This window comes from Neolamprologus brichardi, chromosome 17 (assembly GCF_056152115.1).
Source record: "Neolamprologus brichardi isolate AB-2024 chromosome 17, ASM5615211v1, whole genome shotgun sequence".
Taxonomy (NCBI): domain Eukaryota; kingdom Metazoa; phylum Chordata; class Actinopteri; order Cichliformes; family Cichlidae; genus Neolamprologus; species Neolamprologus brichardi.
The window spans coordinates 31236002-31261666 of NC_142120.1; the positions used below are offsets into that span (position 1 = coordinate 31236002).

The 25665-nt window shown below is 37.8% G+C and overlaps 1 protein-coding gene across 3 annotated transcripts; it reads left to right on the forward strand.

Moving 5' to 3' along the window:
• Positions 1–73: 73 nt before the first annotated feature.
• On the forward strand, positions 74–25097 carry dnai3 (dynein axonemal intermediate chain 3). 3 transcript variants are annotated; one of them, XM_087830503.1, is made up of 23 exons: positions 74–176; positions 1602–1663; positions 2309–2347; positions 9089–9273; positions 9636–9740; positions 10139–10273; positions 10367–10563; positions 10845–10961; positions 11257–11453; positions 12068–12186; positions 12685–12774; positions 13019–13117; positions 15310–15429; positions 16291–16364; positions 17967–18120; positions 18476–18572; positions 21245–21360; positions 21789–21849; positions 22136–22266; positions 22704–22911; positions 22999–23090; positions 23251–23367; positions 24494–25097. In XM_087830503.1, the coding sequence occupies exons 2-23, from the start codon at positions 1609–1611 to the stop codon at positions 24623–24625; spliced, it is 2640 nt and encodes an 879-aa protein (XP_087686629.1). In that variant the 5' UTR covers positions 74–176; positions 1602–1608; the 3' UTR covers positions 24626–25097. The 3 variants fall into 3 exon arrangements, with proteins under 3 accessions (XP_087686629.1, XP_087686631.1, XP_087686630.1); XM_087830505.1 differs by having other exon boundaries at positions 18476–18560; XM_087830504.1 differs by having other exon boundaries at positions 119–165.
• Positions 25098–25665: the final 568 nt, after the last annotated feature.

Here is a 25665-nt window from a genome sequence, read left to right on the forward strand (position 1 = left end):
GTTGAGCTGGAATGTGATTAGCTCGTGCGAATGCCAGTCAACGTTCTCCCGCCCTCTCTCTTGTAACCATTGGCAACCCAGCGGTTCCCAACCCACTGGTGAGCAAAAACAGTGAGTGCGAAGAAGATATCTAGAAGATAGAAGAAGGTATCAAGCCTATGCGGTGTAAGATCACGGTAATATTGATTCATTCTTCTGTAAAGGGGAAAAGTTGCACCTTTGAGCATAAAATAAGCTGCGTATCCAATGTTCTTTTGATGACTTTAGCCCTATTAACTAGCTACACGACTAACTTAACGTAACTAGCCTGTAATAGCTAATGTCTTCTAATTTGTAATGCCTAAGCAAGCCCTAAAGAAAACAGGACGTCTGTAATGCGTTTATGAGTTATACTTTATAATATTAAATTGAGACTTACATATTCTGGATTATACTGAGTGATAGCTATGTGGATATGATACTGTTACTACAGTGGACTAAAATTAAACTGACTAAAATGCCATCCATATTTCAGGAAATAAATGAGACTATCATTAACTAGGAAACGCATAAAAACCTAAATTGACCATTGTCAAATAATACAAGCGAACTCAAAACGTAATCTATATTGAAAACAAACGTCAAAATGAAACAAAAAAACTTTTAGAAACTCCAAAACTGTAATAATATTTTATCTTCGTGAGCTAGTGCATTTTAAGGGCCCAATACTTTCCAGTTCCCTTTTTTGTGTGTTTTTGTTTCAGAAGGAAATATTAAGTGGAATAATGTTAGTAAATTATTATTGTAAGTGCACACCCATAGTTTGTTTTTAACAAAATGTTCATTGAAAAATATTTGAGCTTGTTAAACTAGATGCTGTTAGAGGATATATAAAGTTTCCTAATATTACACAAAGCAGTAAAAACGTCCTCTTGGCAGAATATATTCACATCACTAAACATTATGTCCAGTGGTCAAATTATGTTGTTACTACTTTTGATGATTAGACTACATCCATCCAGGTCACCAGTCTATTACAGGCCTAACAGAGAGAACCAGTTAACCTAACATGCATGTCCTTGGAGTGTGGGAGAAAGCTGGAGAACAAAGGAGAACAACAGACTACACATAGAAAGGTCATGGATATGCACCCAAGACCTGCTTGCTGTGGGGCAACAGTGCTAATTGCTGTAACTTTATGTTGCCCAATTAAATACATTTTACTGATATGCACAAAATATAACACAATACAATAACACAAGTGTCTAAGAAAATTTCCTCTATCACTGGTTGTAATCTGTATTATAATTCTGATTAAGACAACTACACAATAATTGTTATAATAATAACTTTAACATGTATTATTTGGGTAAGTTGTTTAAATTAATATAAGCATTTTTTCTCAGAGTTCACCAGCTTTTTTTAAGTAAGCAATGCAGTTCCCTTATCTGCCACAAGATGTCACCAGAGCTTTTGATAATGGCATCAAGATCGCCTGAGTGGATGAGTTCTAATGCCAGTGACAGTGGTGAAAATTAAATTGAAAATTGTGTACAGAATGTGTTTGGTTGAAAAGAAAAATGTGTAAACTTCCTCTCTTCCCTTTATAAATCTGCCCAAAGAGCAAAGATGGCACCCAAGAGGCAAAAAAGTCCTTCAAGAAAAACAGGTGTTAAAGGAAAAGGTGAGTCCTGGAGTATTCATTTCTGAATTTAAATGCATTTGTTTGCTTTTATTGTATATGTCTCTGTATGAAAGAACATCTTTCATACAGAGACATGTAAATAAAAGAGTAAACTGATTTCCCAGAGCCAAGGTGATCCTATAATCCTTGATGCTTTTGAATTGGCCATTACGTTTACGTTGAGGGATTCTTAACTCATGGGAACTGAATTACTTTTAATTAGTTTTGTAACACAAATAGATGAGAAAAAAAGCTAGATAAAAAAAGCTATTTGCATTGTTTTAATTTGGTCTTGAGTGTAATGTTAGACAGCACTTAGAGTGACATTGGTGTTTGGAGATGGTTTCTACTCAGCTGTGATTTCCCATTCTCAGTGTTTGGTTTACATTCACCATGCCACAGCTGAAAACCTGCTTACAGTTAAATACTATCAGCACATCATTTTACTACGAGGTGATGGTGCCATGTCCTTGTTAAAGATTATTGTTCTCAGAGTTTTTCTTTTTTAAAATATCCCGTGTTACCCATTCCACCAGTCTCCAGCTTATAGCCCCGACAGTGTAAGTCCACATTGTCAAAACAATCTAAACAGGCTTGCTTTTGTTTTTGATTTACCCTAACAACTAACAGTTACTTTCTATTCAGTCAAGAAGAATCTGACACCTTCACCTATGGAAAAGCCTGGTAAGAAAAAAAATTATTTGTATTTTTTTTTTTTTTGAAGAGAGAAAATTAAATTCTAACTCCTTATTGTGTTTTTACTTTTACAAAAAGCTGGCTTTGTTCATTTTTCACCACTGCATTTTTATTCTTGAACTCAGAGAGCCTGAGCATTTGGCTCTCCTACTTGCGTATGTGCTGACTTTCAGCACTGCATATTAACCCTCATAATGTCCTCCCGATTTTCATACACCTGGGGTGATCAGGGGTCAAAAATGTCCCCACTTCATTTGAGTGTTTTTTAAAGTATAAAGTATAAATTGTCAATCAATTCAGTGTTACATCTTAGTTTTACTTAAGACCAACACATTAACACAAAATTTACCCAACATTTTACATTTTAGGGCCACCACACCTTGTTTACAAAAAATACACCCTGTTTTTAAGCGAAAATAAAACAAGAAAATTTAATATTTAATTGTTTAGATAATTTTGACTATCTGACTAACTACAGAGTGCTATATGTTGAACTTCAGTGAGAATTTTTTTTTTGAACCATTTAAATTTTTTAAATGGCAGCACATAATCACACCTGTGGTCCTCAGGGGTCAAAAATGTCCCCACTTCATTTGACTGTTTTTTAAAATATAAAGTATAAATTGTCAATCAATTCAGTGTTACACCTTAGTTTTACTTAAGACCAACACACTAACACATAATTTACCCAACATTTTACATTTTAGGGCCACCACACCTTGTTTACATAAAGTACACTGTGTTTTTAAGTGGAAATAAAACAAGAAAATAAAATATTTAATTGTTTAGCTAATTTTGACTATTTGTCTAACTAAAAAATGCTGTATGTTGAACTTTAGTGAGAAAGTTTTTTTTCAAGCGTTTATAAATTTTAAATGGCAGCACATAATAACACCTGTGGTCCTCAGGGGTCAAAAATGTCCCCACTTCATTTGACTGTTTTTTCAAGTATTAAGTATAAATTGTCAATCAAGTCAGTGTTACACCTTAGTTTTACTTAAGACCAACACATTAACACAAAATTTACCCAATATTTTACATTTTAGGGCCACCACACCTTGTTTACAAAAAATACACCCTGTTTTTAAGCGAAAATAAAACAGGAAAATTAAATATTTAATTGTTTAGATAATTTTGACTATCTGACTAACTACAGAGTGCTATATGTTGAACTTCAGTGAGAATTTTTTTTTTGAACCATTTAAATTTTTTAAATGGCAGCACATAATAACACCTGTGGTCCTCAGGGGTCAAAAATGTCCCCACTTCATTTGACTGTTTTTTCAAGTATAAAGTATAAATTGTCAATCAATTCAGTGTTACATCTTAGTTTTACTTAAGACCAACACATTAACACATAATTTACCCAACATTTTACATTTTAGGGCCACCACACCTTGTTTATAAAAAATACACTGTGTTTTTGAGCAAAAACAAATTGAGAAAATAAAATATTTAATTGTTTAGATAATTTTGACTATCTGACTAACTACAGAGTGCTGTATGTTGAACTTTAGTGAGAAAGTTTTTTTTGAAGCATTTATAAATTTTATATGGCAGCACATAATCACACCTGTGGTCCTCAGGGGTCAAAAATGTCCCCATCTGGTTTGATTGATACTTAATTAATATGAAGTCGATTTTTCCCCCACTTTTAATTAAAACTTAATTCAAACATTTTTAAACATTTTTTTTATTCCATTTCAAATTTAAGTCTGATAAAAACCTCATAAAAAGGAATTTTTTCTTTGTTTTCGGGTAAAATATAAATTAAATCATCAGTTATCGTGATTATCGTTTCACAACCAGAGTCGGTTGCTTTAACAGATGATCACAGACGGGTTTATGTCAAAGTTAATTTAGAAAGCTGTTTTTAAACTACTTCAAGTTTTTTTACTGGCAGCAAATAATCACATCTGTTGTCCTCTGGGCTCAAAAATGACCCCGTTTGCTTTGACTGTTTATAAAGCAAGAAGTATAAAATATCATCCATCTCTGTGTTTCAAGGTTTTATTCAACTTTATTCCAACTCGTTACCTGACAGTTTTCTATATTTTGGCATGGTGGGAACACCAGGGCATGGGGTCTGAGTAAAGGCAAACTTTCATGAGGACAAAGACGTGTCCATATTTGACACAAGCACGTTTGAGCACGTTTGTGTCTTTATCAAGAAATTATATCCTTTTTGTGCTTCTATAATTAATCTTGTGTCACCTTTAAAACTTCTCTACCAGACTCAGGATGTCATAAACTGGCCGTAGCGACTCTACTGGATGCACGGCAGTAAGAATCAACACACCCACATACGCCTACAGCTGCATTCGATCCATTTTTCTTCCTCTCTCGTTGTCCCTCCTTGTTCGTCATTGAGTTGGCTGCAGAGCAGCTCATCTGCTGATTGGATGGTTGTTGGTTCAATCTCTGTGTGCTCTAGTCTGGAGTTCTTACCAAGGTGTCCTTGGGCAAGTTACTGAACCCCAACTTGGTCTCTGATGCATCCATTGGCATGTAAACGTTCAAAGGCAGAATACAAGCAGAATACACTGTGTGTAATGCTTTCAGTACTCGAGTAGAAAAGCAACTGAAGGAGTATGGGACCTGGCACATGTGCTTGGACTGTGGTAGATCGTCTTTCTCTGAGGCACATGAGAGACTCATGCATCGTCTGACACTGGGAAGGATAGAAGACCAGATCAATGTTTCCTCACATTACTGCAAATACTCCTCTGTCTCAGCTGACTCCTCTTTCCTGCTTGATTCTTTGTCTTCATCATAATTGAAATGAAAGATGTGTAGTCCTCTGACACATCTTCTATTTCAGTTTCACATTCTGAAAATTCAAGAAACTTCAAGAAGCCCAGTCACTTTCTTTCCAAGCTTCTCAGACTACCATGTCCTGGAGGCCTGAGAACCTACTTGAACATAGTTCAGATTCTTCATCACTTTTCTTCACTTCATAGCCTTCTTCCACTTCTGCAGGTGGGTGATGTGCTTTTTCAGAGAAAGGGTAACATGTGCTCTAAATATTAGCTATATTGTCATTATCTTCTAACCCTGGATCTTCCTGAACATTGATTCTTCCTCCTCATTATACTAGAGGACAATATGTGCTTTGTCCTGCTGGTCATTGCTTTGCACAACATGGTAAAAAAAACGGAAGAAAAAAAAAATTAAGACGGACTTTTGCAAGATCTCGCAAAACAAACTCGGGATCTCGCAAAACAAACTCGGGATCTCGCAAAACAAACTCGGGATCTCGCAAAACAAACTCGGGATCTCGCAAAACATTTGCGGGATCTCGCAAAACTTTTGCGGGATCTCGCAAAACAAATTCGGGATCTCGCAAAACTTTTGCGAGATCTCGCAAAAGTTTTAGCCGCATTCTTCCCATTAGCTTCGAGCTAATGGGAGGTCGAGACCTACTACAGCCAGGAGGAACACCGCTTTCCCGGCACATCGTGCCTCGTGCGGCTAAAACGTTTGCGAGATGTATTCTTATAACTGTTACCTTTTTCTTTTACCCCTGGCTATTTGTGTTCATGTTTTGTTGTTTTGTATACTTCATCTGTTCGTATGTTGTATACTCATTGTTTGTTAAATAAAGTTAAAAAAAAAAAAAAAAAAAAAAGGAGGGAAAAAAAAATGGAGGGAAAAAAAAGGAGGGAAAAAAAGGAGGGGAAAAAAAAGGAGGGAAAAAAAAAAAAAACTTTTGCGAGATCCCGAGTTTGTTTTGCGAGATCTCGCAAAAGTTTTGCAAGATCTCGCAAAAGTTTTGCGAGATCCCGAGTTTGTTTTGCGAGATCTCGCAAAAGTTTTGCAAGATCCCGAGTTTGTTTTGCGAGATCTCGCAAAAGTTTTGCGAGATCCCGAGTTTGTTTTGCGAAATCCCGAGTTAGTTTTGCGAGATCTCGCAAAACTTTTGCGAGATCTCGCAAAACTTTTGCGAGATCCCGAGTTAGTTTTGCGAGATCTTGCAAAACTTTTGCGAGATCTCGCAAAAGTCAGTCTTAATTTTTTTTTCTCCCATGTCCCCTGCGGGGCTCCGTACAATACGAAGCACTTTGATGCGACTGTTGTTGTGATTCGGTGCTGTGTAAATAAACTTTCATTGAATATAGAGCACCTGCCTCCTCATTGTGCTGCCTGTTGTTGTTGTTGTTGTGGTTGTTATGACCTTTGCTTGAGCCCACACATCAGTGATCCAAGATCAAAGATGTTTGAAAGCAGTATGTTGTGAAAATACGGCTCTTTGCAACACTTTGTACTTTGGGGTCATTTTTGACCCCTGAGGACAGCAGGTGTTATAAAATCCAATAAAAACCCCATAAATAAATCAAATTACTTAAAACTTATTCCAATCACGCATAGTATAGTAATGAATAACTTCTGTTATTTTCAGACCATTTAATGAATAAAAAACACATTTTTGATAGCAAAAGATTTCTTTAGAGGACAAAAATGACCCATGGACAGCACAAGGGTTAATCAGAGCCTTATTATTCCGTTTCAGGTTTACCAGTAGCAATGCTCAAGTCAAAAGAACAGTCGCATTTTGAAGTAGTCATATAATGTGAATAGTTATATATCCTTCATATGTGCATTGTCCTGATATGTTCTCAAGTGTACTGCTGTGTAACCTCTAGAGCAGCGGTCCCCAACCTTTTTTGCGCCACGGACCGGTTTATGCCCGACAATATTTTCACGGACCGGCCTTTAAGGTGTCGCGGATAAATACAACAAAATATAACTAGTACCAGTACCGAAAAAAGGAAGATTTATTCATAACACACGTGAAAAGACCCAGGAAAACAGAGTTAACGATCAAAACGATAACAAAATAACACTGAAAACTGATAAAAACCCTGAAAACCATACATTTCACACCTGAGCCTCAACTCGCGCGGCCCGGTACCAAACGACTCACGGACCGGTACCGGTTGGGGACCGCTGCTCTGGAGCTCTTCTCTACTTGGCTCTGTGTCCCTAGATTTGGTTTTTTCTTAGACATACCAACCCCCAAAACTTGTTTTTGATCAAGTGCTTGTAACCATCAGCATAAGTTATGTTTTACCTTAGATTAGGTGATTGTGAGTAAAAAATATTTTTCCTTTCAAAATTTGCTCAGTTTTTTTGCATTTATTTATTCCTTTTAATCTTATACTTCCAGCAGTTTAAGTCCAATTTGTGAACGTGACAAAATTGAACATGACCTAATTAGGCTGAGCCCAAGCCAAGCCTGGGCTCAGCCTAAAATCTTGTCTTTGCCATAAAACTAATGGTAATTTTTTAGGAACCAGTTTAGAATCTTTGTGACAATAACAACACATTGGCCTTCTAGTTCAAATATAAATGCAGGTTTCTGCACATCGTGTGACATTAAGGATACGCTGATAAATGTATTTTGTTCAAGCTTAAATTCTTCACTAATATGAGCAGACTGGAAAACAAACTGTGCTAAAATTTGATTGCTCTGAGGTTTGGTATAAATATCTTGTGGTATGCTTTTAAAAATGCCTGGGTAAATTATGCAAGAGAAAAGAAGCTTAACAAATTAAAAATAGCTTTTTGGAGCAGCCAACAAATATAATTTAATTGCATTCTTGAGGGCTGTGGAACGCTGCGCATCACACTCTTTATGTCTCCCAAGCAAATATTTCCCATGAATACAAATGCCTTGGTTGACACATGACTCTGTGAAATGAAGGGTGTGAGTTTCCACTACAATGATTTGGCGTGAGGCCTAAGTGGTGTGAGTGGAAAAGGTTGACACACCCAGCTGGGAAGTGGTTACTTAAGCTGTACTTGAGCATTCCCAGTGTCCCCTTAGCAACCTTGTGGAACGACTTTGAAGCGAGAGACCACAAGCAGGATGAAAACTATCATTATACAAAGCTTTGTTTACTGTACTATGCCCTGGACTGTGCTTGGCTTAGATATAGTAGAGTCTGAATGGATTGTTTATTAGGAAAAGCTTTGTTGTGGCGATGGTAAAGTACTACTTCATATTATAACAGTCCTGAGTAAATGTGTGTAACTGCACTTTATGTCTTGAGGGATGGCCTATTGGTTTTTACACATTCTGATACAAACGTGCGCCTAGAAACATTTAAACATTGTGCACAGACTTCTCATAAGGACTGATATTTGTAGAGTCAAAGCAGGCAAAGGATGAGAGGCGTTCGCTGGGTCTGAGGGATGTTACATTTCTTCATTGGAAGGTGAACACGAGGCTCTGCGTGGATGTACGCGTGCCTTATAGTTTGCTGTGACCACAAGGACTCGTCCCCATGGACAATGCACTGCAATGCACCAATTCTGCACGCATTCTCCAGGCCCACTCCAAGCATATTTGAATAAATACATGTCAGTGGTCTTTGCAGCTGTTGTGTGTATCCACAAGCCAGTAAAATCCCAACGTTTATACCAGAGTTTGCTTATCTGAGTGTTTACATTGTTTTATCAAATAATATATCAAAATCATTATTGTTTGATTATCTGATACAGTCTCATTCAATATTCTAAAACATAAGTAATTGGTTCTGAATTATTTATTATCATTATTATCAATATTTTTATTATTATTTGTGGTAGTAGTAGTATTAATATTAGTATTTATTTGAGCCGTCATCAGTGATCAGCTTTGCTTTTAGGGAACGAAGCCCAAAAGCTCGTTTTATCAGATAACTTCCCTATTTTTCTTCTCTCAATTGTTTCTGAACGCTCCTGAAGATCACCCTGATGACATCTACCCCATCGTCCTGACAACAGCCACCCAGGAGCTCTTTGAATGCTGCGTTGATGAGGATGTCACAGAGCAGAGCCCTTACAAGCTGCTGAAAAAGGACGACATCATACAGGATATTAAGACAAGAGCCGCAGTGTCCGATTTCCACCCTGTGAAGCAGTTTGTGCTGGTTAGGCGCTGGTTATGCATTGTTGCATAGTTTACTCAGACAACAGCAAGCAGACACTGTGATGATGCACAGACCCAAGTTAAGAGCTGTGGGAAAAGACAAAGCAACCAGTTTGACTTCATTTTTTTCTCTGTCTGATCTAAATTCTTTTATGCATTTATGACACAACTTTGCAACTTTAGTCATCTACAAATGAGACACCAGTTTTCCTTTCAGCCATTTCGGTTTTTGTGATGTTTGGAGGGTTTTTGGCATTTTCACATTCACTCTCAACCAAATTACTGGAGAAGTAGTTTGTACTGTGATGTATTCTAACACTCTCATAAAAAATTAATGCTGTGATTTTCACTTTCTTTTGACAGGACTACCCAGAGGATGAAATAATGCTCGTTTTTGATGTAGATTTCACCTATGGACAGAGTTTTTACCTGGTTCTCACACCAGAAGCCAAGGCTAGAATATATAATGTAAGCTAACAGTTTTGGTTCTCTTTTGTTAATATATTTTTTCTTTCCTCAATGCATGTTTGTTATTAGACAGACCAGGCCAATAATTAAAACATGTATACTGATAAGCAGTAACATAGGCAGAAGTTTTATATTATTTAATTTAAAGGTCGTTAATTGTTTCTAGTGCTTTTGTGGCACCAGTTATTAGTAATAGTGACAGGTCATATATCATCCTGGCTGTTTCGCTTTCCTAGCTATTTTTCCGTAAAATGTAAGACTGTAAGTACTACTTTATTATCTTTCCCTAGCATAAGCATTTTGCTGTAAGTATGAATACATGTAAAGATTGCTAGTGTGTGGGGTTTTTTTACTGTTATGTTGTCCTTTATATTATATATTCTTATAATTGTATTTAGGTTCTGCAGCCCCCACAACCTGAAATAATAGAATTGGTGGATGATGTCATTAAAACCCCAGAACCAAAGCCATGGATATCTCTCGGCAGTGAGCTGGAAGTAGATCAAGAGTCTGTCAAAGAGACCAGAGAAAAGGCACTGCAGTATATTCAAATTAACATTAAATATTTATATCTGATCTGATTGCTTCGCTCATGAATTCTGTTCTGTCTCTTCTGTCATCATCAGCTGTGCTACAAGTTCGACTTAAAGCGCAGACCGGGGTTACCTGTCTGTTTTTCTGACCGCAACAGTACAGAGGCTGAGTGTCGCTCCGTGGCGTGTCCTTCCTACCAAGACAGCAGATTCAGCATCAAGCAGATGCAGAGGGACTGCGGGATGCAGGCTGTTCCCAGGCTGCAGAGCAGCACTGCTCAGACGGAGTGGTAGGCCAGAAAATCAGTGCACTTAAAATGGATTTGTTCTGTAGGGAGAGAAAGCACGTGCAGGTTTGACTAGCCTGATAATAAGACTGCATCTGTTTCGAATCAAGGAAGTAAGATGAAATCAATTTCAGAAATATTTTCTGCTTCGTCTACATACTGTGCACGCTTTATAAATTATATATGCTTTCAGGGAATCTGCAACGCTTTTCATAACATATTGTTTTAAAAGTAAGGCGAGTTCCATGTTTTCTTGTATGTGTTGCCTTCTGTCTATTTTACAGGGCGTTTCAGAGGAATATGTTTACCCAGTATGAACCAAGAGAGCTAAGTGAGAAAGAAAAAGAAAGCATCCTCAGTTCTGAGAAACTGAAGAAGTTTCTCAACTCAGTGACCCCCAGGTAAAATGAATTCTTATGGTATCGTCTTTTCCATCTGCTTCTTAACAACCCATGCTCAAAATATCAGCCATAGATAACTCAATCCCATCCAGTATTATGAATGCAGGAATATTCAGTGGAAATATGATGATGGTGTATTAAGACAATTGTGTGTACTTTATTCCTCTGCCGAGGCGAGAGAGAAAAAATGTTTCCAGTGGCGTTTGTTTGTTTGTCTGTTTGCTCCGCTGTCTGTGAGCAATGATACGTAAAAAGTACCGGTCCAAATTTCAACAGGTACATTTTCACTTTGCAGGGTCTTTCATGCCCTTCAGCAGGCACACATAATGAATGTGTTCACTGATGACTTTAAGGCCTTGGGCATAGGAGCAGAAGCTTCTGACCAGTTAGTGATGGTTTCTGAAGGCCTGAAGCTTCAATGGACCTTCACAGACGAGAAGCGCGCCATGGGCAAGAAAATCAGCAGCATCAGCTGGCACCCTACAATCCATGGTGAAGTACATAGACTTCTACAGACATAGCATAGAGTACATTTATGAACAAGTCAAGATTTGTGTACCTTAGAAACTTTGGACATTCATGAACATTGCAAAATAATCGTTAGAACCCTGACAGATCACATTAAAATCATCATAATTCATTTTCTTTCACTTTTTAGTTGGAAAAATGAGGTCACTATTGACCCCTTGCACAGACCTGGGCAGGCAGGAATTTGCCCATTTCTTGTTTTTTCAGCAACAGCAGTTTGTGGCGAGAAAGTATACACTTAGTGGGCAATGATATAAATACGTACAAATATACAATAGCCTGCCTAAAAGAAATTGAACTCCCTTTTCCTGTTATTTCAACTTCACTGACAAGCTCTGTAATATCTGTAATATCAACGCGTCTCTCACCTTAAGACACACATCGACGTCCACAAAACCAGAAAAAGAATATCAGTGTGATCAGTGCACATGCATTATCAATTTGTTGCTTCTATGTAAAGTAGAAATTAGAGTAGATCTACAAATGTTTCAAAAAAGGCTAAGTAAACACAGGTCTGTTTTCCTGTTGCTATGTAGCTGATACATTGTGGGGTGTGGTTTGTTTTGTCTATGTGGCAGGTCTGATAGCTGTGACTTATATAAAGAAACAGGAGGAGCAGCTGGATAAGTCCACTGTGTACATCAACAGTCCTGCTTTCATTGTCTTCTATGGCTTCCCCGATCAATCTAACCCCCGGGTATGAGAAGTAGAGGAGAGAAACCCATTAATGGGAGTCGAGAAAACATTTTTTTAAACGTATGTGTTTGAGAGTTAGCTCTAAGTCTTTGCCATTTTACTGTAATTTATCTTCTGCTGTATTAAATTTGAAAAGATCTATTGATTTGAGCCAAGCACTCAATCAATATAACCAAGCTGCTAAATCGCTCAAAAGTAATATGAGTTCCACGTGTGCCTTCAATGGTGCATGTGTCATGATTTGGTTTCAGCCTCTGGGACCAGTGGCACTTTGACAAGACATATAAATAACATAAATAAATAATATTTTCTACAAAAGGGAACAAAGCTAAAAAATATACTGCATACTGTCTTTTTCCCCTTATGTCTAGTGTAGGCATATAAGAGACTAGAATAAATACATTTTTGCGTTGGGAAGCTCCTTATATGTGGAAACCTCTGCTTGGAAATATGTGTATGCTCATTTTTATGTGTTTTGATTTTTTATATATATATATAGTTGCTCTTGGAGTGCCCAGATGACATTTTTGCCTTCGAGTTCTGCCCTTCGAATCCAAATGTTATTGTTGGTGGCTGCAGGAATGGCAAGGTGCTCCTTTTTCACTCAGCGTCTCAACTTCACAAATCAAAATAATCAGTTTCTCATCCCATGCCCCCATTTTAGTTCAATATAAACATGGTATTGCATACTGTTGCCACTCTTCTGTCAGCATTTAATATGATATATTTGAGGGTTTTTTTTTTTCTAATATATATATTTGTATATTATTATCTATAGTCTCAGGCTCAAATGATCATCACCACTAAACGATTTTATGTTGCTGATGTCTCAGGTGGTGTTGTGGGACATTTCTTTTCACATCCCGCACTTACAGGGAACACGGCCTAACAGTAAAAAAGCCTCAGACGCCGACTCTGACACTGACACATTTGTAAGTACCCATACTCTCTTTGAAATAGTCACAGTGCTGATGCAGTGAGACGTGCTGTTCTGCACAATGTTAGTCAAGTTACTTGAAAAAAGTAATTAGTTACTTTTGAATAACATGATACACAACCTGAACACATATTAAAGCAATAGACCTTTCTGCCAAATAATATTTTTTCTGCATAATCCAACATATAAAGTTGAAATCAATTTTGAAGTCTCTTTTTAAAAATTGTTTTACTAATTTTAATCTTTTGACTTTATGCACATTGAATCATGCAAAAATTAAATTATATGTAACAGTCTTTGACTTAAAGAAATTTATTTAACATTTATTCTCTGCATATTCCAGCATATAAAATAAAATATTTTTTTGTGTTCACAACTAACTCTTTCAAATAGATGCAAGTGAAACATCAATAAATAAATAAAATCAAAGGTTCAGTGGGACTAAATCCTGTCACTCTTAAATCTATTTTCACCTGTTTAGCAGGAGTGGGGCGGTGGAGGTTTGCCCAGTGCTGCAGCGGTCATGTCAGTGGGGGGATCCAGGGAGTTTCTCTGTTAATTTCACATTCCCGTGGCAGATTTAAAGTTTAATTTTTCGCTGAAAAAATACGTTTTCTTCCCATGCAGAGTGAACAGCGGACACTAATGTTTTTGTCACTATTTTCCGAATCAAACTCAAAGTAATGTCAGCACTTCCCAGCTTTAAACGCTGCACGGTCGTACTCTCTCCCGTACTCCATATTATCCATTGTTGATCTGCACACGTCTGTTGCTGCCACGGACGTGGCACACTTGTACGTCATTGTCATGAGACGCTCTCACAAAAAAAAATCATGGTTTAGTAACGCAGTAACGGAGCGTGCTTACGGGAAAGTAACAGTAATCTAATTACTTTTTTTGCAATAATAATTCCTTACTCTACTCATTACTTGAAAGGAGTGAATCTCTTAGAAAGATTATATCGTTATATAACCCTGCTTCTATATACGTGGAGCTTATTAGGCTTCATATGGACGCCTCAGTTAAACTGATGTGAGATAAAGTGAAAATTCCGACTGAAGACTGAAATATTTTTGGCAAAGCCTTGTAAAAAATACATTTTCACAGACACAATAGTAATGTGACAATATGTTGTGGGAAACACATTATATTTATAATGTGGTATTCTATAGTAAAACCCTTAAAGTGAAGGCCAGAGAACAGCTGTGAGTTATTATAGTTTGTATTTTCTATTTTTTTTTCTAATTTTTGTTTACCGTAGTTTTGACTTTGTTTTGTTTCAGCTCATTTCAGTGTAGCTTTTATAGTTTGAAAATGTTTTGTTTTACTGTTTCTTAAAGCTTCCACTTAAAGCCTAACCTGCACTGATATCTTCCAGCTGTATTTAAATAGACACTCGTGTCCTATCATCTCTGGCCCAGATTTACCTTGGGTGTTTTTATTGCCTCTACAGTGGAGCAGCTGTCTCCATCCTTCTCCTTACTGCTTCCTTCTCTTTGCCTTCCCCTCTCCCACCCTCTGTGCCTCCTTCTGTTCTCTTTGTCATTGTTAGCCCTTTATTCACCAGAGTCAACAGCACCGGCTCACATACGCCAGCTGTTACATAACTCTTGTTTCTTGCCCCCACATAGAAGATAACACACAGTGAAATCAGATCACTGCCCTTCCTGCTGTTTGCAGTGTAAACAGTGGCAGTTGCATCTACTAGAACGCTCTGTTAGGTGATGTGAAAGCTGTGCTACACCACCACCTGTCACTGGGTTGTCAGATAAATGAAGAATTACATTTTAAATTAACATCTTCTCTATCGATTTTTTTTATTCGCTCCATTGCACATAATAAATCCAATTGCAGGTCCACAAAACGACTAAGATATATGTTTAAAATTTGCTTGCAACACTATGAGGAGGTGTTTTAAACAAATTAAATAATCATATTGCAGCGATTTTATGTTTTTTAAGTGGCTCTATTGTGCCAGAATGTGTTTGAGTGTATTTATCTGTGTGCTGTTTGTTTTTCCATGCACACATCGAAGTCGTCATTTGCCTTTCATTATTCTGCTTGTGCGTTTTACAGTGGTTATTCAGCTGTGTACAGTCTTTGTGTCTAGATTGAATTTGTGTGTAGACTGAATTGTCAGAGCTCACCATACAGCACATTACTGTCGCGTGTCTGCTTTCCCTACAGGACTTGGGTAACAAAAAAGAGAACAAGACTCCTGTCATGCGCTACTGTGCAGTTTCTTCCATAGAAAGCAGCCACAAATCCCCAGTTATTGATGTCCAGTGGCTGCCAAAAACATTTGAGGTACTGAGGGACTGAAGGGCAAAGGGGTTGGAGGGAATTAACAACTGTTGGGAATTACTTTTTCCACCAGGCGCACATGAGCCTACTCTGAGCCCTTCCACAAGGTTACTGCTGTTTAGCGTGTGGATAAAAGGTGTTTTTGTGTGACTACACAGCAATAGTCTCAGAAAAGCAATCTTTAGTGTTCTCTAGATCTCAGCCTCCCTAAATTATATCTAATACAAACACTGTGTCGTAATTCAACATACTAAAACCCCCCAATCTCAAAATGGTAACAAAACACACACTTCAAGGTCAGGTCTCATACTGGCATACTGATTTCTCTGTCTTGTTTTGGAATGGTGACAGGTTAATGGCCAATTCACTATAAACAGGGCTAAGAGGATGTAGGGCATTAGTGGGAAGTAGATAGCAAGCAGAGCAAATGTTACAAATGAGGGTGCGAGCACAGAAAAGGAGCAATGTAGAATATATGTTCAGAGGGAAACAAACCCCACAATCACAACGTCAAAAGAAATCAAATCTAAACCTATATTTATCTAAAGATATATTTTCTGCAGTAAGACTATGGTTTTTTTTGTCTTTTACAAAGAAATCCAATATTAAGTGTGCACAGAAAATTACTAGCCATATATGTCCAGATTTGGTTTCCCACTTGTGCCTATCACTTACCTCTATGTAGTTACTTGCAGTAAATCACATCGATCACTTTTAGTTATCTGGATAAGTAAAATAAGGCAATCATCAAAGTGCCCCCAGGGGAAAATCCAACCACCCATACAGCTTCATGAACCATGTTCATTCTTTACAAGACCAAGCCTGATGCAGACATTTATTGATTATGTAACTCCCTCTGTTTAGGTGACCAGGACAGGCGTTCCAGTTCAAAACATTTCTAACATTTCTGTTCAAGTTGTCACCTGCTCCCCTGACTGGTAAGTTCTCTACAGTTTAATGAAAAAAACAACTCCTGATACTTTTTCTTTTTACTTTTCACTGCTTGTCAGTATGTACTTTGGATGTTGATTCTAAGTGTGTTTTTAGTGGCTGATAGCATGTGTGTGTTTTTTAATACATACAGTTATTTGCAAAGTAGGCAAACAAAGGCCTCTGGTTACCTGATGGATACATTATACACTCGCTAGATCCACTGTTTGCTTTATCACGTCCCCTTTCTCTCTCGCTGCCCTTGTTTTGAGTCTCTCTGGATTGTTGACATTCTAATGAAGGTCAAATACAGGGAAAAAAAAGAAAAGAAAGAAAACCTTTGGAAGTGAACAGTGTTTAGAAAATGGGTTTTAATCATTTTCCCTCATCATAACTGATTTGACTTTGCCACACCTCTACATGTGCATAGAAAAAAGGATACATAAAATATTATTATGAAATTACAACAAAACCTCGACAAGTTTAGATAATAAGCAAAACAACCCAAATGGGAATAATATACTACTTATGCCGTAACATGAGCTAAATAAATACATCATAATTTAAGTTCCTTGGTGTATATTTTGTGTAATTCCAAATCAAACTGACTTACAACTAACGCTGGAAATTAAATACAAAAGAAAGCAAATACAAAGAATATAAGAAGTAGTCATATTTATTGCTGAATTGTAAAAAGAGTAGAAACACAGTTGCAAGATACAGAAAAATTCAAGCAGTACCAGATCTCTTAGAGAAGATGGAATTCTAACTTCAGGCTAATGCTAGAAGGTTAGCAAGCTACATCCCTAGCTTTGAGTGTGGGTTTGGTTTTACTGTCTGTATTTGGCAGACAAAAATGTCTGGCTATTAGTGGCAAGTCACATACCAATTAAATAATAAAACACTACAATTTTGTTCAGATCAGTGACTTGGATTAACAAGACATAACAGCTACTAGCTAAGTTTAAAACATAAAATGTATATGTGTGAAAAAATCACCTATAAATATTTCTTAAAGATGAAAGGTATTTATATAGAGTTAATTTTTTTTCTTGTAGAGTAGACTGTAAAGATGCTTTTTAATACTGTAAAGTTGTAAAGCTTTCCATTGGTGGCACTCAAACACGCTGGATTATTTTTCCGGTTTCATCTTAATTCTATGGTGTAATCTGTAGTCATTCTCCTCTGGTTGAACATAGTGAGCCAATAATATATTGAAGAGCTGTGCAGTTGGTTAAAATATTGCCTTTTGTAAACCACGTAAATGAGTGTATCTGGCAATCATTATATTTCTCAGGAAATAACTATGCAGTCTAATTCTCACTAGTGTTTTTATGTGTTACTTCATTTTGCATGTCCTGTTATTCCGTTTAGATATAAAGTATCAATGTGAATACAGACTGTGTTTCACACTCTGCGTCATTAGACTGGCGCTAAAGGAGTTGCAAATGACAGAAAGATTTCAAAACACTGCTCCTGTTGTTTTTGGCAATAACCACATCTATATATGCAACAATCATGTTTGAATATGAACATTTGACAATAGAGAATTTTGTTAATTTTCAGGTGGTTCTTAATTCCACATTATCTTATTGTGTCTCTGTCTAAAGCACTGTCATGTTTTGGGATCTGCGAGTGCCAAAACTACAGAACCAGTTTCTGGCCGACAGGAAGCAAGATGTGGATCAGAAGACCATGATGACACCCTTTAGCATCCCCAAAACTTTCAAACACCTGGACCGGACATGGAAACCACTCTTGAGGGTACTTTCATGTCTGGGATGCATTACAGAGCTTGTGATTTGTGTAGAAAGAGCTTTTTTCTTCCAACCATAAGAAAATCAACCATAAGAAAAAGAATGATTCAATGTTTAGTGTTATTTTTACACATCAGTAATTATTCTGCAGACAAAGATTTGTTACAAGAAAATAAGGAAAATGGCTTAAATTGAATAACTATTTAATTTGTATTTACGTGTGCATTGGATTTATTTAACTGGGGTTTAGGTGATGATTTCAGTGTGTAGATTCTTTAGCATGCTCTGTGATTTTGTTTTAGATAAGGTTTTCTTTTTTTCTTCAAGTGATAAAAGCCATCTTCTTTTATGCCATGTGTTAGGTTTCCCTGCCAAAGATTGGTACAAGTGGAGAGTATGCTCCTTTGAAGTTCAGCCTAGAACATTACACCTGTAATAGTAATACAGGTAGGAACACAGGTGAGCAAGAGCTTTTACCCTCGAGGCTGCAAGGCTTTGTCTGTTTCAGTCTGCTATACTCGTTCTCTGTTTTCCTGCAATCAGTCACATTACTTAATTACACAAAATACTTTGTGGTTTTTTTGTTTGATGCCAAACGTTTTAGGAAGCTGACTCACTCACATGCTCATTCAAATCAAACCGATTGTCCATAAGAGATGTTGTTTGATCCCCTGCTGAATTTGTTGCTTATTGGAAAACAAAGAACCGTCTCTAATATTCATGGAAGCTTCAATTTAATGGAGAGAAACATTATAAATTGATTTGCATGTCTGCATGCGGCAGACAGATTAATTAAATTCAATTTTATTTATGCAGCGCCAAATCACAACAACGAGGTGCTTTATATTGTAAGGTAGACCCTACAATAGTACATAGAAAAACCCATCAATCATATGACCCCCTATGAGCAAGCACTTTGGCAACAGTGGGAAGGAAAAACTCCCTTTTTACAGGAAGAAACCTCCAGCAGAACCAGGCTCAGGGAGGGGCGGGGCCATCTGCCTTGAGCGGTTGGGGTGAGAGAGGGAAGACAGGATAAAAGACATGCTGTGGAAGAGAGCCAGAGATTAATAACAAGTATGATTCATACAGTCAATCAATCAGTTACAGATACTCCTGAATCTGTTTCTCCCATTCCAACCTCTCCACCACCATAAGTAAGACCAAATAGCTCTCCATGGATGTCAGGGGCAGGATTGCAGACCTGTTGAGGAGAAAGTACTGTGGTCAAGTTACTGGGTTTGTGCTTGAAGGAAGAGAAATGCTGCATATGGCACTAAGAGCATCATCCCCACAGTCAAGCACGGAGATGTAAACATTCTTTAGGACTGTTTTTCTGCTAATGGTTCAGGGCAAACTCATTGCACTGAGGGACCAATGTAACGTAACGTAAAATCTTGGACACAAACATCCTCTCCTCAGTCAGAACACTAAAGACGGGTCATGGACGGCTCTTTGGTCATGGATCAAATTCTTCTTTCAAAATCAATTTATAACTTCTATGTAAAGCGTTTTCTGGATTTTTGGTTTATATTCGGTGTGCCCTCCATTAAAATTAAACTACCATAACAATTAGAGAAATGATTTCCCCATTGTAGCTGATAGTCTCATTTTCATTGTTGTCCATATAACAGTTTTGATGAGGAAAGTAATGAAGCAAAGCTCAAGCGCAAACTATAGAAAGATACACTCACTGTGTCTTCAAAATATCAAAGGTAAAGAGCAATTATTATTTTATGTGCCTGAACAATTCTTATAATATCTGAATGGCACAGAATGTGTTAAAAACTGAGCATCACAGACATGTCTCCTGACCTCTTTGAGGGAGTTTTGGATTCTTGAGTTCTCTTTTGGATGGCTGAGCACAGTGATCAGTGGGGCAGGGCTCATTTGGCCCCGAGCTACTCTATTTCTCTCTCTGTCTGGTCTCTCCTCAGGTTTCATGGCACTTTATTAAGTGATACTTCCAAAACAAGGCCGCCATAGTTGCAGACCATTGGCTTTGCTGACTGTCAGCTCTTTGCAATATGCTGCTCAGACTCCTTGAGGGCCAGAAGATGATCATGTGTGTCCTGGCTGGTCAAGAAGAGACATGTCTTTGTCTGGCTTCCATAAACACAGCCTTGGTGGCTGGTTGTTATAGAATTAATATGCTTACTAACTCAAGCAATAAATCTTCTTTTTTCATCAGCCCTCAGGGAGTCTGTTATTACGATCTTAATGAATCCCTGTGTGATTAATACTGCAGCGTTACCTAAGATATCTGACTCACATTGATTGAGGGTGGTCTTTGCTGTGTGCTTCTGTGCCTTTTGACATTTCTCTGAACATTTAAAAAGCTACAATATACTTGTTAACATGATTTTTCACACTGAAATAAATTGTGAGCAGGCCCTCATGGGGATTAAGCAGAGTCAAACACTGTCTGTAGCTGTTCCTGTATCATCTTTCTCATATCTTTACACACATCTTAACTAGGAGAAAATAGATTTAGAAGACATGTGGTTTGGTAATCTGATCTAACCTTTAAGAGTGAGACTTTATCGAGAGCGGTCCACAGGTAAGGGGCTGTGAACAGATAGACCCACATGATCTCTGGCAGACAGTCAGGCTTTTGTGATGGAAAAGGCTTCTACCAGCTTAACCTATTTCAGCCCCTCCACCTTTTACCTCCTGTCCCTGTTTTCTCCACAGGCTTCCCTCCTACCTCTACTTCTTGTGCTTTTCTTTCTCTCTCCCTTCAAATCCACTCTTGCCAGCCCTTTCACTTCGGCTGTACCCCCTCCCCACCTCACTTGCTTTAGTACTTCTGTCGTCTTGTTCACGGTCAAATTACAGCACCACTGCCGCAGTTCAGGCTGTTATTTCCTTCATTTGAATAAAGCAGATATTCTTTTTCCTAAAATCTGCTAGTTTTCACCTATTTTTCTTCCCCTATTTGAGTTTATTGAAATATTTGCACTTGTCTAGTAACAAGGCGCTGAGTATTGTGAACATTTTAGTCCCACGTCAGCACCAGGCTCCCTCTCTCAGGTCACTGAAATGTTAAATAAATAAATAAAAAACAATGAGTTGAACTTTTAACCTGTTCTTACTTTACCGTCTCTTCCTGTTTTGTCTTACATAACAAGATAATGAAAATGATGGCACAGAGGTCCTCCCAGAATACAGTCAACTCAGAATACCCTCAGCCAAAACGCTCAAGACCCCGGACAATGTCAATACCAAGTTTTATGTTGGAACAGAGGTAAAAATTCTGTTATTTTCTTCTAAATAAACTGCACACTCTCTATATGCTCATGTAAGGCTGAGGAGCACGAGCCAAATAATTTCATTAAATTAAATGTGGCTACATTGTTTATCTGTACATGACAATAAAACTTGAAACTTGAAAATGTCTTCAAATGATATCAACATAGAGCAAGTAAAAATACAGTTAAGTTCTTGACTGCTTAAGTACGCTTTACTCAGCTTGTGAGCAAGCTGGACTTCTTTTTTTTACATTGAAGTTCATCTCAAGTTGGCATAACCAATAATGAATGATTTTTTTTTTATTAGGTTTTTGCACATGTTTTTGTCATGCCACTTAAGGAGTATACTATACGTTACAACTTAACTGAAATAAGGAAGACACATACATACATTTATAAACAGTTTTATGTTCATTTTTCACAGGAAGGAGAGATTGTCTACACTGACTGGAAACTGGAGGAAGATGAGTTTGGACGAAAGTTCAGTGAGTAGTCGGGCTTGCCGCGCTCTGTTTTTTATGGCTCACCAGTGCTCAGCTGTCAGACTGACAGCAGTACGTTGATTCATAAAACAATTACACCCAATTTATTCAAATGACTTTGATTGCTACTTTCACATTAAATCCACTATTTCGTTTGGTAGCCTGGCCAAATGTAATGACCATAATGTTTTACAGGGTTAATTGCTCCTTTGCATTATGATTACCTTGGAAGGAAATTACTGTCAAATAAAACTGTGCATATTCTCCATCTGTCTCACTTCACTCCCAGGTGCCAAGCCCCTCCTCTGTTTTAGAACTCATGCCTGGTTTGTGAACACAATGCAGCGATCACCCTTTTTCAAAGACATTCTTTTGACAACAGGAGGTTGGAACTTGGCCATCTGGAAAGAGGGTGTGATGGTACTGCAACAGAAAACATTGATTACCTTACATGACGTATGCATAATGCACATAGAATCGAGACAATTCAAATTACGCAATTTCTTGGTTGCTGTGTTGATCATTTAAACTGCAAAACTAAGCAAAACTATTCACACTTATTTAGTTGGTCACAGACCTGTACATAAAAAATGGATGTAGCAGCCATGTATGGTTTGTGGAGCCTCAGCATTAGCAATCTTTTTTTTTTGTTTGTTTGGTTTTTGGATAAACACGGTCACTTTTTGAAGCACGTCCAAATGGGAACCATGCACAGACACAGACTAATTCGTCCTAAGTAACACACAAGTAAAATACCACAAGTTCAATCGACAAAATTGGAGCACATAATTCAATAATTAAAATGCTTCAGAATGCACAAAATTCTTTAAATACTTCATGTAAACCACAACATCCAGGGTGGCCCGATCTTCATGGGACCAAGCTCTAAACAAGAGTACAGTGCGGCATGCTGGTCCCTCTCCCGACCTGCGGTTTTCTTCATTGGGAGAAATGATGGCAGTATTGAGGTGTGGAACCTGCTCCTAAACACCAGCGAACCTACACACGTCCATGAACACGTCACCAGTACCAGAATTACCTGCATCAAACCCTGTATCACCTCCTGTGAGTTCTTGGCTTATATTAGGTGCTCAGGACAGATACGATTTTTGAACCTTAAAACTCATTTAATGGACTGTTTTGTACTTACAGCCAAACAACACTACCTGGCTGTTGCTGACAACCTTGGAGTGCTCCGTGTTTTCAATGTGCCAAAGGCCCTCCGCTCCCCGGTTAAGAATGAGGTAAGAAGACTGTGAGCTGTCTGTTTTGCTTGGACTCTTGTGTAATGTTAGGAAACTGCGGTAAAAAAGTGTTATTTTTATTAAAGGTATTTAATGGCTGCTACAGTATTATTGACTGCTAACTAGTATCTTTGTCTTGTTTTGCTTTGTTTGTATGCAGGATTTAAACATGCAGATCTTCTTTGACCGAGAGTATGACAGTCTGAAGGATTATTTGGAGTGGGAAGAACTGTGGGCGAAACCGAGAAAGGAGGCAGGCGAGTCTAAAGAACAAGTGGTGAGCAGTAGGTTTTAATTCTAAACTGAATTCCCAGAAGTCTTAAGGTGCCAGTTTCCATCAGTGTGACTGGAAGGTGGCTCAACAGCAGCTGAGAGGGAGGAAAGATGTCCTGTGTCCAGTGTTTGTAATTTCCTAGATCGGACAGTTCAGACCATAGTGACGCACAACGAATGGTTAGATTTGAAATGAAAATGAAGGACGAGAAAGGATAGGAGAACACTAAAGCTTTTCTTTCCCTGTGTCCTTTGCCATTTGTCCAATTCCAGGAGAATTTTTTTACAGTGAAAGTGTCCTTGAGTTAAACCTTGACTTCCCACAAAACTTCCCTGCATTGGTGATCAGAATCTTCAGCAGACTTACAAAAGTTTTAGTACTGACCCAGCTAAATATGTGGACGCATAAAGTTGACATTGGAAAAGATGAAGAAGGCACTCGTGTATCTCTTTTTGTGTCTCTCTCTCATTTTCTATCCGCTCATGTTTAATTCATTCACATCGTTATTTGATCCCAAGCACTGGGGATAGGGTAGTTATTGACAGGCAGTGCCTGACAGTCTGCCTGCTAAGTATAGAAGCAAACTTAAGTGGCTAACTGGTTCCATCTTAGGCTGCATGGCAGCTACCAAAAAAGTTTTGTTTTGCTGTAGTAATGTCACTTGGAGTGGATACTTTCTCTTAATTCCTCTAAACAGGAATGAATTTTCATGTTCACCTCCAGGTTCTTTCTGCTGTTGCCTTTAAAACATCTACGGCAATTTGAATTTAGATGGATGATAAGGACAAGGCACCTCTTAAATATGATATGAACAATACTGTTTGGTTTCCTGTTGTGGGAGGAAAGTATCAGGAATTTGCCACACAGTATCCTAATTTTCCTTTTTTTTTCTTTAAAGGACTGTGCCCTGCATGCAATACACAGATGCAGGGCACAGTCCAGATTTTACTAGAAAATTGTCATCTTATTTAATATTTGCATCCTTCAATAAAATTTCAGTTCAGTAGAATTCAGAGGCAATGTAATTTTCTGCCTCTACGATGGGAAACGCTGAGATCTTGGATTAAGTGCTCTATTGTTTCGTAATTATTGTTTATGATGAAGCTTTTTTCTCTGGCTTTGTCTGCAGGAGCCTGACAAGCCAGTCACATTCCAGGTAGACAGCGAGGAGGCGGACTTGAAGGAGTACAGTGATTACCTGAAACTGGAGAAAAGCATCCTTGAGTATATGGGCCTGTGGCCACATGCTCCAAAAGCCTAGGATACCTAATATCACACCCCTTCACACACACACATGCACATAAATTAAAATCTTTTTTTCTTACATTTATTTATTGATTTGTATAAGTTTAATGTAAATAAGAAAACATTTTACAATATGGAAACCTGTTCAAACTGTTCAACACATTGCCAGTGTTCGTATGTTTGTGCCTATTTTTGCAGTATTTCTTGTAATTTACATTGATTTTACAGTATACATTCACATTGTCCTTGGGTTCAGGGTCAACAGATTATTTTCATCCATTCATCTAAGATCGAGTTACTGGGTAATGCCATCCATTAGTGCCCTCCTTACCACCACTCCCTAAGGATACAAAAGTGATCTGACCTTGACAGAAAGTCATTATATGGCTGTTTAATTTCAGTAAGTGCCGTAAGAAATGAATTTAGAGTCTGGTGTTTTGTGGACAATTTTGAATAAAAAGCCAATGACTGTGGTCACTTTCGCAAAAGCTGTTTGTCAGTAATCCTGACTTGTAAGTGATCATTATGGCTTAATATTGTGTCTCTGGGTCTTTACTAAGTCAGTAATTCACACGGCTGTGAACCAGTTGGAACTGGTGGCTATAAGGCCGACTACATTTTAGTAGGGCAGCATAAAAGGAGTCAAATGAAAGGATGCACTCTTGCTGATCTATGAATACATGTACACAGCCTGCACAGCACCAAACAGCAGTAAGCTGAAACTAGCTGGAACAATAAATATTTACCTAAAGAATATGCGGAGAGCATATTCTCCAAATAATCTGGCCAGATGGTGAGAGTCATAACTCCAGTTAAATGATAACACTACTCTAACGACAAGTGGATTGGATGGCTAACAATGTAATAAGATCATGGTATGCTAATCATGTGTGTACAACTTGCCCTCATTGCACAAGTAATCAGCTAATGCAGCAATAACGTCTTGATCTAAACAGTGGCCAGATGTTAGCATTATGTTTAAAGCAGTCTCCCTAATGGTCCCGCTGAATGAATCCATTGTTTCCAGTGAAAAGATTCTAATCATTTGTCAGTTTG

What these genes read in the sequence shown, in the direction of transcription:
- dnai3 (XM_087830503.1), top strand. Translation starts at nt 1,609, where the DNA reads ATGGCACCCAAGAGGCAAAAAAGTCCTTCAAGAAAAACAGGTGTTAAA. An exon ending in TAATACAGGTAGGAACACAG is followed by an intron (nt 18,573 to 21,244) that starts GTGAGCAAGAGC and finishes TTACATAACAAG; the next exon opens with ATAATGAAAATGATGGCACA. An exon ending in GCTCCCCGGTTAAGAATGAG is followed by an intron (nt 23,091 to 23,250) that starts GTAAGAAGACTG and finishes GTTTGTATGCAG; the next exon opens with GATTTAAACATGCAGATCTT.